The following is a 12,057-nucleotide window of genomic DNA, read 5'->3' as shown; positions in this document are numbered from 1 at the left end:
AAAATTATTTAATCATCAAAAGACAATACTAATTTGTCCTCATGAAGAAATTAAATGTATAGACACTATAAAAGGTTATACAATCTATCTGGGAAAATAATTGACATGACAAACAAAAACTGAAATGACAACATGAGGGTTTTTACATTAGGGTTTTTACAGATCCAAGTCTTTATAGGTTGATGGTAACGCGCTGCAAGCTAAAAAGATGTGCAAAACAATATTGTTTTGTTTTTGGTAGGCGCTGGAGTCTCAGATCAAGAAGCAGTTTGAGGACACATGCAAGGTCCAGAGCAAGCAGTATAAGGCCTTGCGGCAGCATCACGCCGAGGTCACACCCAAAGGCGAGCACAAGGGCGTCCTCAAGGCGCTCAAAGAGGAGCATACGCGCAAAATGGCCGTCCTGGCTGAGCGCTATGAGCAAAGCGTCAACCACATGATGGCCTCGCAGGCGGTCAGTACACACAAAAATTGAAAGTACCTTGTACCAAATATTTCAAGCAAGAATGTGACAGGTTTCACCTTAAATTGGGATGAATTCAGGTTAGCCTTTTGTAGTTGTTTCCAAAAAACCTAAATGAGCAATAGTTTTAATATAATGAAGTTCATAATGTAACTTTGGATTCAATTCAATGCTTTTATTGTCATTAGACAGAAGTAGAAAGAGATTTGAAGCTTCACCATATAACACAAAACACAACAAAAAAACAAACTAATAATCACTAATAAATACATTATCAATAAATAAGTAAAAAATAACGAAGTAGTCATTTAGAAGAAATGTTTTATGGGACATTTAAATGGAAAAGTCAATTTAGAAAATGTTCACCTTGGCAAACATTTGTATTTTATCTTCAAAAAAAAAAAAGAGGTCCCACGGGACCTTCTTTAACCCCAAATAGAATTACCCATCTTATAGTTGCTCCCCTAATCTCACAGTTTACCACCATGAAAGGGCACCCTGTTTTCTATCACCATTTGTGAAACCCACGTATAGTGAATTTCCCCAATACGCAAGACATTTTAAGCATTCACATTCTTTACTGTTTTGTAGTCCAACCAAAATCGAGTTTTCCAATCAAAAATAATGTTGCCAGAAAGAAGCATTATGTATAACGGCAAAACAATTCATTTTTGGCTTATAAAATGATCCCCAAAGTACCTTACCAAAAATGAAAAATGAATCTAAGAACCTTTTGTTGTACTTTTAACAATAGCCAACCACATTTACACTGGCTAAAAACTACAGTATACTAACTCATTACACTTTTTCTGCATTCAGATTGCATGCATACACATCTGATTCCAGTCAGAGTACACCTCAAATCTGTTTTTAGGAATGATTGTTCACACTATTTTCAGCAAGCATCCAAATCAGAAGTTCTCATCCAGCTAGCGTATGATTTTTTTTATATGAAGCTCCCTCTTCTATACAGCTCCAATCAGCCTCACAAAAATACATTTCTGTGTTTTCTGCCTTTTCAGACTACAAAAGAAACGTCCAGTTTCAATCTGGATGGGCTAAAATTAGTAATAGAGTGTAAACAAGACCTAAAATTACCATGGATGCCCTAACTGCAGCGTCATAGACCTTATTTAAATGTTGTACCTGGCTTCAAAAGATATTACCAATATGCAGATATTACATATTAAGACAATACTATACTGTTGTTGTTTTTTATCCAGACCTCCAAAATAGAGGATGTTATCATTTTGTCTTCATGGAAATTGAGTATTATTTAATTTTTCTGCCTGTTTTAGAAGTCAACTGTTTTTTTTTTCTTTCTTTTTTTGGTTGGGTTTGATAGCTACGGCTGGACTCGGCCCAGGAGGCGGAGTGCCAGGCGTTGGGGCAGCAGCTGCAGCAGGAGCTGGAGCTGCTCAACGCCTACCAAAGTAAAATCAAGATGCAGACCGACGCGCAGCACGAGCGCGAAAGCCACAAGCTCCAGCACAAAGTTTCGCTTAGGCGCGCACACCTCGAGCAAAAGGTACGTGGCCTGCTGACACACATTTTTCTTTTTCAAGACACTTTTTGATGAGTTTTGCTCAAACCGGACAAGGCCGCCCAAATTCCCATCACTTACTACTCAAAGTAGCTTTTTGAATTCATTCTCAAAAAGAATATATTGACTGAGCCTATTCATCAAGACATTGGTTATCTAAGGCTATTGTGTTAAGCACTAAATTAGTGTAATGAATTAATGAATGTAATATTGTATTATTACCTTTGTTTTTAGGGAGCAGTAGGTACATTTTGGATTGATTGATTTTTTTGTTCACTTGTGGAAGACGTAATACAATGTTGGGGTATTGAGTTCAACAATTAGCTTGAGATTGAAAAATATGCTGGGTCGCTTTGTTTCCTATTTAACTTATTGACTTGCCGTGCTAGGCTGACCCAGTAGATGAGTGGTTAGCGCGTCGGCTTCACAGTTCTGGGGTCCTGGGTTCAAATCCAGGTCGGTCCACTTGTGTGGAGTTTGCATGATTTCCCCAGCGACATCAATGCTGGTAAATGAGTGCCGACTTCATTAAATTTGGCGATGCTTTGAATTTGGCTACTCAGGTGTGCTCTCTCAAGGTGTTTTTTCTTCACAAATGCACAACCCATGTGTGACATGTTATTTTGTTAATTATGAGGTTGACATTGTCATATAGTAACAATATTTGTCCCATTCAGATCGAAGAGGAGTTACTGTCGATGCAGAAGGACCACACGGAGCGCATTAAACTTCTTCTGGAGCGCGAAGAGCACGAGTTGGAAGCCTTCGACATGGAGAGCGTGCGTCTGGGCTTCGGGAACTTGGCCGCGGCCGCGCTGGACCTGGCGAAGGATGACTATAGATGAGAACGATGTCGATGAGGCCACACCGCGCCCGTCGTGTGCCTGTGGTGGTGTTTTTTTCCTCAACACACGCACCCCATTACACACCTCCACACAAAACCGGATGTCCCGTCTAGGCGATTTCTCCGTACTTGCGATAATGTCATATTGACAATAACAATGATGTAATAACAAATATAACTATATAAAAATATTGACATATCGAAGCCTATTGCTGCCACACCAGAGAACAAAACATTTTTAATAGATTTGTATTGACATGTATCATAGGTGGTCTTTAACTCATTCACTGCAATTGACGGCAATTGATATCCAAACCATTTTGCAGCCAATGACTTAATATGTGACACGCACACTCTGCCTATTCATACTCTAGTCTTTCCTGCCCTCCCTCTTGGATGTGGGTGACTGTAAATGGCAGCGAATGAGTTAACCAGGTTACTCATTTAGACATGTACAATGTGGTATTTTGTCTGGTTAAATTGTGAAATGGTAAACATTTGTTTTATAATCACATTTTAACATGGGAACTTATGAGCTTATTTTTTTCTGTTGTGGTAGCAATCTGCCTCAGTAGAAATGGAAGAATCACATGTTTCTAGCATAAAGGGCTCGATAGTATACATGGGCGGCTACTTTGTACCGAAGGATTTATGGAGCTTTTACTTATTTTCTTATTCAATTTTAACCAATTGATTCTTCTCCGATAAGTGTTACGATTTCATCATTTTTGATGCTGCTGCTGTTTGCATGCACTTTAATCACGACCACCAATCAATCACACGCTGTCTGTCCAAGAGGAAGAAAGGATGTGTTGACAAGCTTTTAAATATATTTGTAAATAAAGTGCTCATGACACAATGCACGTTTTCTCATTTTTATTCAATCAATTTTTGAACTTACTGCATCTTTACATTTTGCATGTATATACTGATGTTAATACTGAAGGATGTGTAACAAAGTATGGGCGGGACTAGTCGTGTTTTTTTTCAACCAATAGTATATTGTCCGTGTGGTGAGTATCCAATCAGCAGCCGAGCTCACACTGTTGCGGAAATCAGGTGGAAGAGCGCACCAAAATCAAAACAACGTGCAACCTGTCTTGAGCGATGCTAAAATAAATTATATCACACATGGAGTAAATTCACGAAAGGGTGGAAAGTGCGACTAGAAAATTAGATGCAGTTACAAGATGGATTGGGAAAGAAGTTCGCCGTCTCACATTATGGGGTTGAATGCGACGTGGAGTGAAAATTGTGAAACTTGCAAAAATCCTACTTTAAGGAAACCAAAGCAAGATTTGACTGCACATAAGGTAAGCAACCACTCCTCATCGCACATTATTACACTGACAATCATACAGCTAAAAATATTTTTATAGTGAACTGTCACAAATTATATTTCCAGACTAGGATAATGCCAACAAAATAGCATATGGACGTGCAAAACTAAAAGCATCAAAAATGGGCAATACCCTCTTGCAGCATGTTTTGGAACTCCTCTCACAAAGTTTTCTTGTTAGTCATTTTCATTGTCCACACCCCGTATCCCCTCAAGGGTCGCGGGGGGTGCTGGAGGTTATCCCAGCCAACTACAGGCACCTGGCAGGAACACCCCAAATGCGTGGCCAACCAATCACAGGCCACATAAGGAGACGAACAACCATTCATGCTCACACTCCAAAAACCTTTGGCATTTTTTCTTTTATTGGAACTTGTCAGTTACATTTCATGGAAACTGGTGATTCTTGTCAGCGTGGAAATACACGTTTATTTCACGACTTTCCTGCCAGCTGTTCGTAAAGTTTAGGCACGTAGTCGTCCCACTCTGCTTGGTAACAGCAGGCGGCTACAGGCGCATCCAGTCCGTATTTGCGCCGAAAGCTGCGCACGCTGAATTTGCCGCGGCCGTCACCGGAGCGGTTGGTGAGGACGGGCTCGGTGCACGACAGCGCCTCCGACTGGCTATAAACCAGCCACACGTAGCGGTGGAGACCTGCCCGAGAAAAGTCACATCTGAGATAACATCAAGCACATTTTGCTTGCAACTCCCCATGCATCCGTTGTATTTTTTATCCAATTTCAAATGCTTTTCATCAGTTTTTTTTGCCATATTACAGATTAATTCAGGTTTAACATCTCTCAATCCAACATTTTCTGTTATTCTACCAACAAATTTTCATTCATAGGCAAATACACTCGCCTACCCCTCCCTCTTTCATAACAAGTCCTAAGTGTGGTGCGTTTAGGAACGGCTCAGAAAGAACAACACTCAACACATCAATATTGCAATATCTTCATACTTTTTAGACTGTTGGCAACATAAGGTCTGTGTGACCCCCTATATTTCTTTGTTTCATTCCTTTTGTCGGCCATGTTTTATTTAAATAGATTTTTAAAATATTTTATTATTGTCACCTGTTCCCTGGGGAGGACCGGAACCCACGTAGTCAGACAAAACCACACCAGTAGACATGTCATTTCCCTTCATATTGACAACCAGAAAATGATGCCACTCCCTGAAATAAACAAGCAGAAATTAATGTATATTTTTTAAACTGGCAATTAGGTTTTATGGAATGACAAAAAATGAATTATTTCCTTATGATATTGACCCTAATAATGTGCTTTTGATTCATATAGAATTTCAGAAATACCACATGCGATGATTTTCCCTTCAAAGTAACACATTTGTTTGCTATCGTCCAATCAGCAGACATATAGTACTATTTGAAGGTCCCTGCCACAAAAAAAAAGCTCTTCATTGGATCTTGGCTAGATTAATGTATAATATATTTTTAGTGAATATGAAGGGCAATCTGTGTTCTGACCTGAATTTGGGGTTTTTCCTGCTGGGAGCATCAGGGTCGGTCAGGGCCAAAGTGTAAAGTTTGGTGGGGTCACATCCCTCCCACTTGATGCTCGTAGGCCGGTTCTGGACCTGTAAAGTGCAGAGGGTGAGCCCCAAACAATGCAGGCCCATGGGTATTCGTTATCTAACCAATAGTCATTGATTTTTGACATGAAAGGCTGGGCACACTTGAAGTTTTGGTGCATAATTTTTTATTTTGTTTTAAAAATATGTTTAAAAATGCAGCAGATATACCATGCACAACACTCCCCTTTAGCAACGTTTGTGTATTTTATTAAGCATTTAAAAATGTGTGCTCATAACAAATAGTCTTTTGTGTTTTGCTCCAAAAATACACGTCATAAAAAAAACTTTTTCCAAATTGTCATTTTTTTCTGAGATACGCTTTATCAGAACCGTGTCTGCCCCTTTAAATGCAAAGTAGGTTACTAGTCCAGGTCCTGGTTGGCAACAAAACCGCATATCAATCAACGTACAACCTCGGTCATAAGTTATGAAACTTTTCACCATTCAATTGAATGAGAAAATGTCTAAAAACGTTTGACCAAGGGGATAGGGCTTGTAACATGCTTCAGAAGGGCTAAATGCTAATGACCAAACACTACTACTTTCCCCAAATATATAAACATGACTATTTAGCATTTAGCCATTCAGGAGCATGTATATATGCATAAATAGCATGTTTTATATCATGCTGCAAGATCAAAAGTTACACTTAGTAGCGCTCCTGCCTTGGCTGCAGAAGCTAACCTGCGTCGGTGTGAGCACTTTGCCCAGTTGATCAATCTCCACAGAGTCATATTTGACGATCAGAGGCTGGCCGGGTTTGTCCTCCACCTCTTGGAGCTCCAGCGGGCCGCTCCACTGGTTCACGTCTACGGGCATGTTTTCCGGGCTGAGTCGTACTGCTGCTAGCGGTTAAAAAGCTCACTCACGACGTTGCGTATGTTTGGCTTGGAGAAACAAGTGCGACGTTCAGGAACGCGCAAGAAAGTTGGACTAATTCTATTTGCCACTCTCATGTCATTGCGCCTTCCTTTTACTACTTGTTATTGTATTTAACCACACATTTAATCCTTCTGATCCACATTTGTCCTTAGATCCCATCCACGCATTTGCTTTAAGTGTTTTTTTTATTTTATAAAACGAAATGATTTCAGTAGTTTAACAAGTGAAGGCCATAATCTTGAATAACGGTACATAACGGCCACTTGAGGGCGCTAAGGTACAATAGTTTGAGTTGTTATTCGTCATTTACTACACTGCAAAACTTATGTATGGGGACACTACTCCACAAAGCAGAAACAATCTAACACTAACCCTGGTACTTTAAATCTATGATTAAAAAAATCACATCACTTAAGGTCAGAAAATGCCTCATGCCAAAATCCCTGCTTTTCGATTCATCATTGGTTTCAACTATGCAGAGGCAAACCACTATAAAATTATTTTTATTGCACAATTTAACACGTTAGGGATTTGTGTTAGTCTTCAAAACTGATTTTGGAATACCTTTTAAGAAGATCAAACCATCTAGTAAGAAAAGAATGCGACACAGGACTTTAGTGGCTGTGCATGCACCTTTAAGAAGGTGTGTGCTGGTGTCAGAGTTTTCTGAGCAACACTAGTAAATATACCATTACGTGAGTGATTCATCTACCTAGCATAACAACTGATGAACAAACTAGTCAGATACTGGTCAGCAAAATAGGTAACAAGCTAGTAAAGAATAGCCAAGAACTGCTGTTGTCGCACAGAAGGAGGGGCCAGGTGAGGCCAATATGGCCGCGCCCTTGTCTTCTGAGCTCACCCGCGTACGTGAACTGGTTAAACTGGTAAAACGAGGGGAACATTTTTTCCCTCAAATTCTTTTCTTAATAGTTGTAGTTCGGGACATGAAGAGCGTGAGGCAATGAGAAGGCGGACGCTGGTGGCCGTGTGTGTCTTCGCAACAGGTGAGTGAGTGTTTGAGTGGGAGAGTTTGCGTGGAAATACTATCTATGCATACATCCCACACCCGGCCATGTTGTGACAGTCGCTGTTTGGGCGTCGGACTCGCTGGGTTTGACCACGTTGGAGTCGGGCTCGCAGTCGGAGGCCACAGCCGTCACGGCCGCGCCCGGCGATGTCGTCCTACTTCCGTGTTACTCGGACGGTTCCGTCAACCCGTTGCAAACACGTTGGTTGAAAGATGGACGAGAGCTGGAAGAGCTGCGGGTGACCCCGGGGGACGACCCCCAGAGGCGGCTGGTCGTGTTGGGGGACGGTAGTCTGAACTTCCGCAGCGTGGCAGGAGGAGACGAAGGTGTGTACCGGTGTGAAGCCACACTTCCGGGGAACGTGACGTGGCGAGCACGTGTTGTGCTTCAGGTGGCCAGTAAGTTAACACCATTCTTTTCACAAAATTACATTAGGGTCATACCTCTACTTCCGAAACTTTTTTTGTAACTTCAACAGTACTTTATATGTAAATTCTGTCATTCATGCCACGGTCTTCAAAAAAAACCTACCAACTAAAATGATCAAAGTGTCCCACTTTTATATAAAATAGACAAAAATGAAAGAAAGTGATAAGAAAATGATTGATGAAGTTGCACTTGAGTATTAGTTGCAGGCCCAGGCAAACTAAGAAAAAAAGTTACTTGCATTTTGGAAAATATAGTATTTGCGTGCTAGCTTTTGGTGCTTTGTCGAAAAATCCTTCGACTGTTAAATGAAAGATTGAATCTGCAACATAAGTTTGATGGCGAATTTGTCAAAAGTATATTGAAAATCCACTTGTTTTTGTTGTTTCCTCTTTTTTTTGTGCACAGATATTCCATCACGTCACCCCGATTGCTCATGGCATCTAGCAGGAGACCCGACGGAAGTGTTCTTCAGTTGCACGTGGCCCGACTGCTATCCAGACCCCATGCTCATATGGAGCCAGCACCAGGATGCTGACCTTGAGAGGCCAGGCCATGTGTTGGCCTCCAATGTGACATCTGTCTTGCAAGTGTCCATAAATCGCTCTCTGCTGGCTCAAGGGCACACTCTAAGATGTGTTGCACAACACTTGAAGCTTGTGGGTGGACTGAATCGCACTTGTTCTTTTACACTCGGTAAGACACACTTCCCATAGCACTTTTTTTTACATTTATTTCTCTATTGGCAATATTTTGACCCGAGAACATATTTCACTCCTTTTGAATTTTGGACTAGAAAATATCAAACCGCTTTTGGATAGCGTGTCGAGCAGGGATGGGTAAACCGATCCTCGAGGTCCGCTGGGGGTGCAGGTTTTTGTTCCTACCAATATAGCACAGACACTTTAACCAATGACATTTCTGCAGATATCAAGAAACCGCTGACTGCAATCCACTGATTGCACTTGTAGGACACTAGATTGGTGAAAAGTTGCTCTCTCAATAGGTTGGAATGAAAACCTGCACCTACTGCAGCCCTTTTTGGAATAGTTTGCCCACCCCTAAGACATCCCAAAAAAAATCCAAGCAACAGCAGGCAGCTAATGACCAATGTGTACGTCACTACCGCAGATGAGCCGCATCCCCAAATTTCCCCGCTGGTTTGGGCCCAGGAGGGCAGCAATATGACACTTGTCTGCACCGAAACCGCATCTGTGCCCCCCGCCAACACAACCTGGAGGCGAGCGGCTGAAGTGGCGCCATTGACTCCTAGTGCCAAGTACATACTGAGCCAAGACGGGTCCGCCTACAGTCTGACCATCGTCAACGTCAGCCGGGATGACGAGGGCGACTATTTTTGCCAAAGTGAGAACCCGCTAGCCCTGCGGCAGACGGACGTGTATCTCAAAATCAGGGGTGAGTGGCGGACCGGCAGGATGCCAACAGTTCATGTCTCCTTTGATTTCTGACGTGTCACTATGCTCGTCTCCGCAGGGTCATCCGATTACACCGGTGCCGTTGTCGGCATCTTTATCGCAGCGCTCATTGTGGGCCTGTCCGCCGTGGCGGCTAAGGTGCTTTTTGCAAACAGACATCGCATCTGCCTGGGTAACTGCTGTACACCCTCACAAAATTCCTTTTAGATTAGATTAGATTAGATAACTATTCATCATGTATTTGGGAAATTTCACTGTCACGGTAGTGTAAGAATACAGACACAGGAATAAATAAATAGGTAATAAATGAGTTTATAAATAAATAAATAAGTTAAATAAAGTACTTTTTATACCATGTACTCACTCACTCAATTTAATTATGAACTTATTTATTACTTATTTTTATTTATGTCTAAAATGTATTTTCCTGTCTGTATTCTCACCATCTTGCTACTGTGACAATGAAATTTCCCAAATACGTGATGAATACAGTTATCTAATCTAATATAATCTTTCATGATACACGCCCCTACCATTTAATTTTTTTAAAAAATATTTCAGTCACATACCAATATGGGGTCACTGCCCCCCCCCCCCCCCCCTAACAACATCTTTCTGACATTCCTTTTGTGATATTTTGTTGCAGGAGGTCCTTTTGGGTGAGTCATCTGCCGCCAAGGAAATAAAGACATTCATTTCCACATCCAAAACTTTCTCAATCAATTCTCAATCTCTTTGTAAGATTACCCATGGGAATTCAGAGAGGGAAAATATTGGGTAAGGTGTTTATTATTACAAACCGGATGTGGGCATTGACGCCATCAAAAGATGCACTCTCAGCATTGGCTAAAAAAAACAAACAATCTGAGATAACCTACATAACACTAGAGGAGCTTGTGGCTATAAGTTGCAATGACTACCAACATGTTTCCATCTGATAAGGTCCAACCGCCTGGCCCCCCTGCTTGTTTACTCTAAATCCTCCAGTATAAAGAGTCGCGGGCGCTGTCATGCTCTCTGAATCTGCGTACGCCTTCTAATGACGTTGTTTTGTTTTTACCACCAGTCTATTAAGGCAAAGACCAATACTTACTTGAGCAAGAACTTAACTGATGTTCTCAGTCAATTTATTAGCCTGAATACAAGCGATAAAGTTCCTCTTCAGCTTAACTTTGGACCTACAGGCAATCATAAATCCACAATTAGTCATTTCCTGAATACGGGATGAATAGAGTTATCTAACCTAATCTAATGTTATTGCATTATGAGACCTCATACTTCTCACCTAATTGTTTCTGGGCAGGCCTTTGGACGAAGACAGGGGTGACGTGCTGAGTCTGGTGGATTCTGACGAAGATCAAATCTTCCAGGCCATCCCGCGCTTGCCCCCAATAACGGAGCCACATCCGACCACGATGGTTCAAATCCACCGTCTTCCATCCGGTACGCCCTTGAGTCCGGGCCCGTACGGGTAAAAAAACCTTACTGATGGTGTCACTTCTTGCAGGTGACCAGGAGGATGCCGGGAACCAAAGTACTAGAGAGGAACCGCAGCAACTGGTGAATTTGTAGGTGTTGGTTGCTTTTATTTGGGTGAGCTATTTACTCCCAGTCTGAATGTGGAAGGAGCGCCTGTTTCGTCTTATTTTATATTTTTGTCGCTGTGAATATGGAAGTACCGAGTCAACAACAACAACAATAGTAACATGCCCCATGACTACATGTTAGCCCCCCATTGGAAGCGTCCCCCTCGAACACTGGAGATCAATACCAATGTGGAATGTTTTCTTGCAAAAGAACCAGAAAACTGTGAAACAATTTTTATGTATGGCAGTTAAAAATTACCATAAGTGATCAAAAACACCAAAGTTTCATTAATTGATTCAAAGTATATTAGATTAGAATTTTATTTCATCATGTATTTGGGATTTTTTTTTTGGTTGCAGTAGCAGGACAGACACAAGACACAGAAGACATTGTAGATCTAGGTAAAAAAAAACTGGAGCCACACACAAGAAGTCAACAAAGTGTGGTTTATATATCAATATGCCATAGTAATGTTTCCAGAGTTGTCGTGGGGCCTTAAAAAATAAAAATAATCTCGATTTAAAAACAACAACATTTTGTATTAATGAGTTTCCGATCATTTGTAGGTTTTCACTTTTCTGAGTCAGTTCCAGTCCAAGTCCCCCAAGGATCATGGTTGAGCACTGGTTTAGTTTCACAATAGAAGGATTTTTAAAGGTTATTTATTCATGTTTTTTTTTTTAATTAATTCTGAAATGGAATAATGATTGCATTCCCCGCATCTTCAATTGTATTTGTTACAATTTGTGTCATCCTAAATGTATGTTGAAGTTTGAATAAAAGTTGCAAATGCATTTTATTTTCTATTTTGCATATTTTAACCTAGGGTCGCCCAGTGGGTTTTCTTTGGGTACTCTGGTTTCCTCCCACATTCTAAAGACATGCAGGGGAGGCTGACTGGACACTCTAA

General features: G+C 41.1%; 3 protein-coding genes across 7 annotated transcripts in view; 2 read left to right on the top strand and 1 right to left on the bottom strand.

Moving 5' to 3' along the window:
• The window catches only part of taok3a (TAO kinase 3a), a 32,401-nt gene extending 28,692 nt beyond the window's left edge, over positions 1 to 3,709 (top strand). For all 4 annotated transcript variants that reach the window (XM_077715034.1, XM_077715035.1, XM_077715033.1 and 1 more), the window contains 3 exons: positions 242 to 454; positions 1,809 to 1,991; positions 2,684 to 3,709. In XM_077715034.1, the coding sequence (XP_077571160.1) occupies positions 242 to 454; positions 1,809 to 1,991; positions 2,684 to 2,851 (564 nt within the window). In that variant the 3' untranslated portion in view covers positions 2,852 to 3,709. The remainder of the gene's footprint in view (positions 1 to 241; positions 455 to 1,808; positions 1,992 to 2,683) is intronic.
• A 202-nt stretch (positions 3,710 to 3,911) lies between these two features.
• Positions 3,912 to 11,941, top strand: vsig10 (V-set and immunoglobulin domain containing 10). Of its 2 annotated transcripts, XM_077715653.1 has the most exons (9): positions 3,912 to 4,163; positions 7,601 to 7,674; positions 7,755 to 8,096; positions 8,533 to 8,820; positions 9,256 to 9,540; positions 9,619 to 9,732; positions 10,207 to 10,219; positions 10,864 to 11,003; positions 11,068 to 11,941. In XM_077715653.1, the coding sequence occupies exons 2-9, from the start codon at positions 7,632 to 7,634 to the stop codon at positions 11,130 to 11,132; spliced, it is 1,290 nt and encodes a 429-aa protein (XP_077571779.1). In that variant the 5' UTR covers positions 3,912 to 4,163; positions 7,601 to 7,631; the 3' UTR covers positions 11,133 to 11,941. The 2 variants fall into 2 exon arrangements, with proteins under 2 accessions (XP_077571779.1, XP_077571778.1); XM_077715652.1 differs by lacking the exon at positions 3,912 to 4,163 and having other exon boundaries at positions 7,411 to 7,674.
• On the bottom strand, positions 4,533 to 6,702 carry pebp1 (phosphatidylethanolamine binding protein 1). Its single transcript, XM_077715654.1, has 4 exons — positions 6,470 to 6,702; positions 5,679 to 5,788; positions 5,266 to 5,366; positions 4,533 to 4,843 (listed from the first exon to the last, which is right to left on the bottom strand). The coding sequence occupies exons 1-4, from the start codon at positions 6,602 to 6,604 to the stop codon at positions 4,623 to 4,625; spliced, it is 567 nt and encodes a 188-aa protein (XP_077571780.1). The 5' UTR covers positions 6,605 to 6,702; the 3' UTR covers positions 4,533 to 4,622.
• Positions 11,942 to 12,057: the final 116 nt, after the last annotated feature.

Source organism: Stigmatopora nigra, chromosome 4 (genome assembly GCF_051989575.1).
Source record: "Stigmatopora nigra isolate UIUO_SnigA chromosome 4, RoL_Snig_1.1, whole genome shotgun sequence".
Lineage (NCBI taxonomy): Eukaryota > Metazoa > Chordata > Actinopteri > Syngnathiformes > Syngnathidae > Stigmatopora > Stigmatopora nigra.
This window is presented reverse-complemented; position numbering and strand designations above follow the sequence as displayed.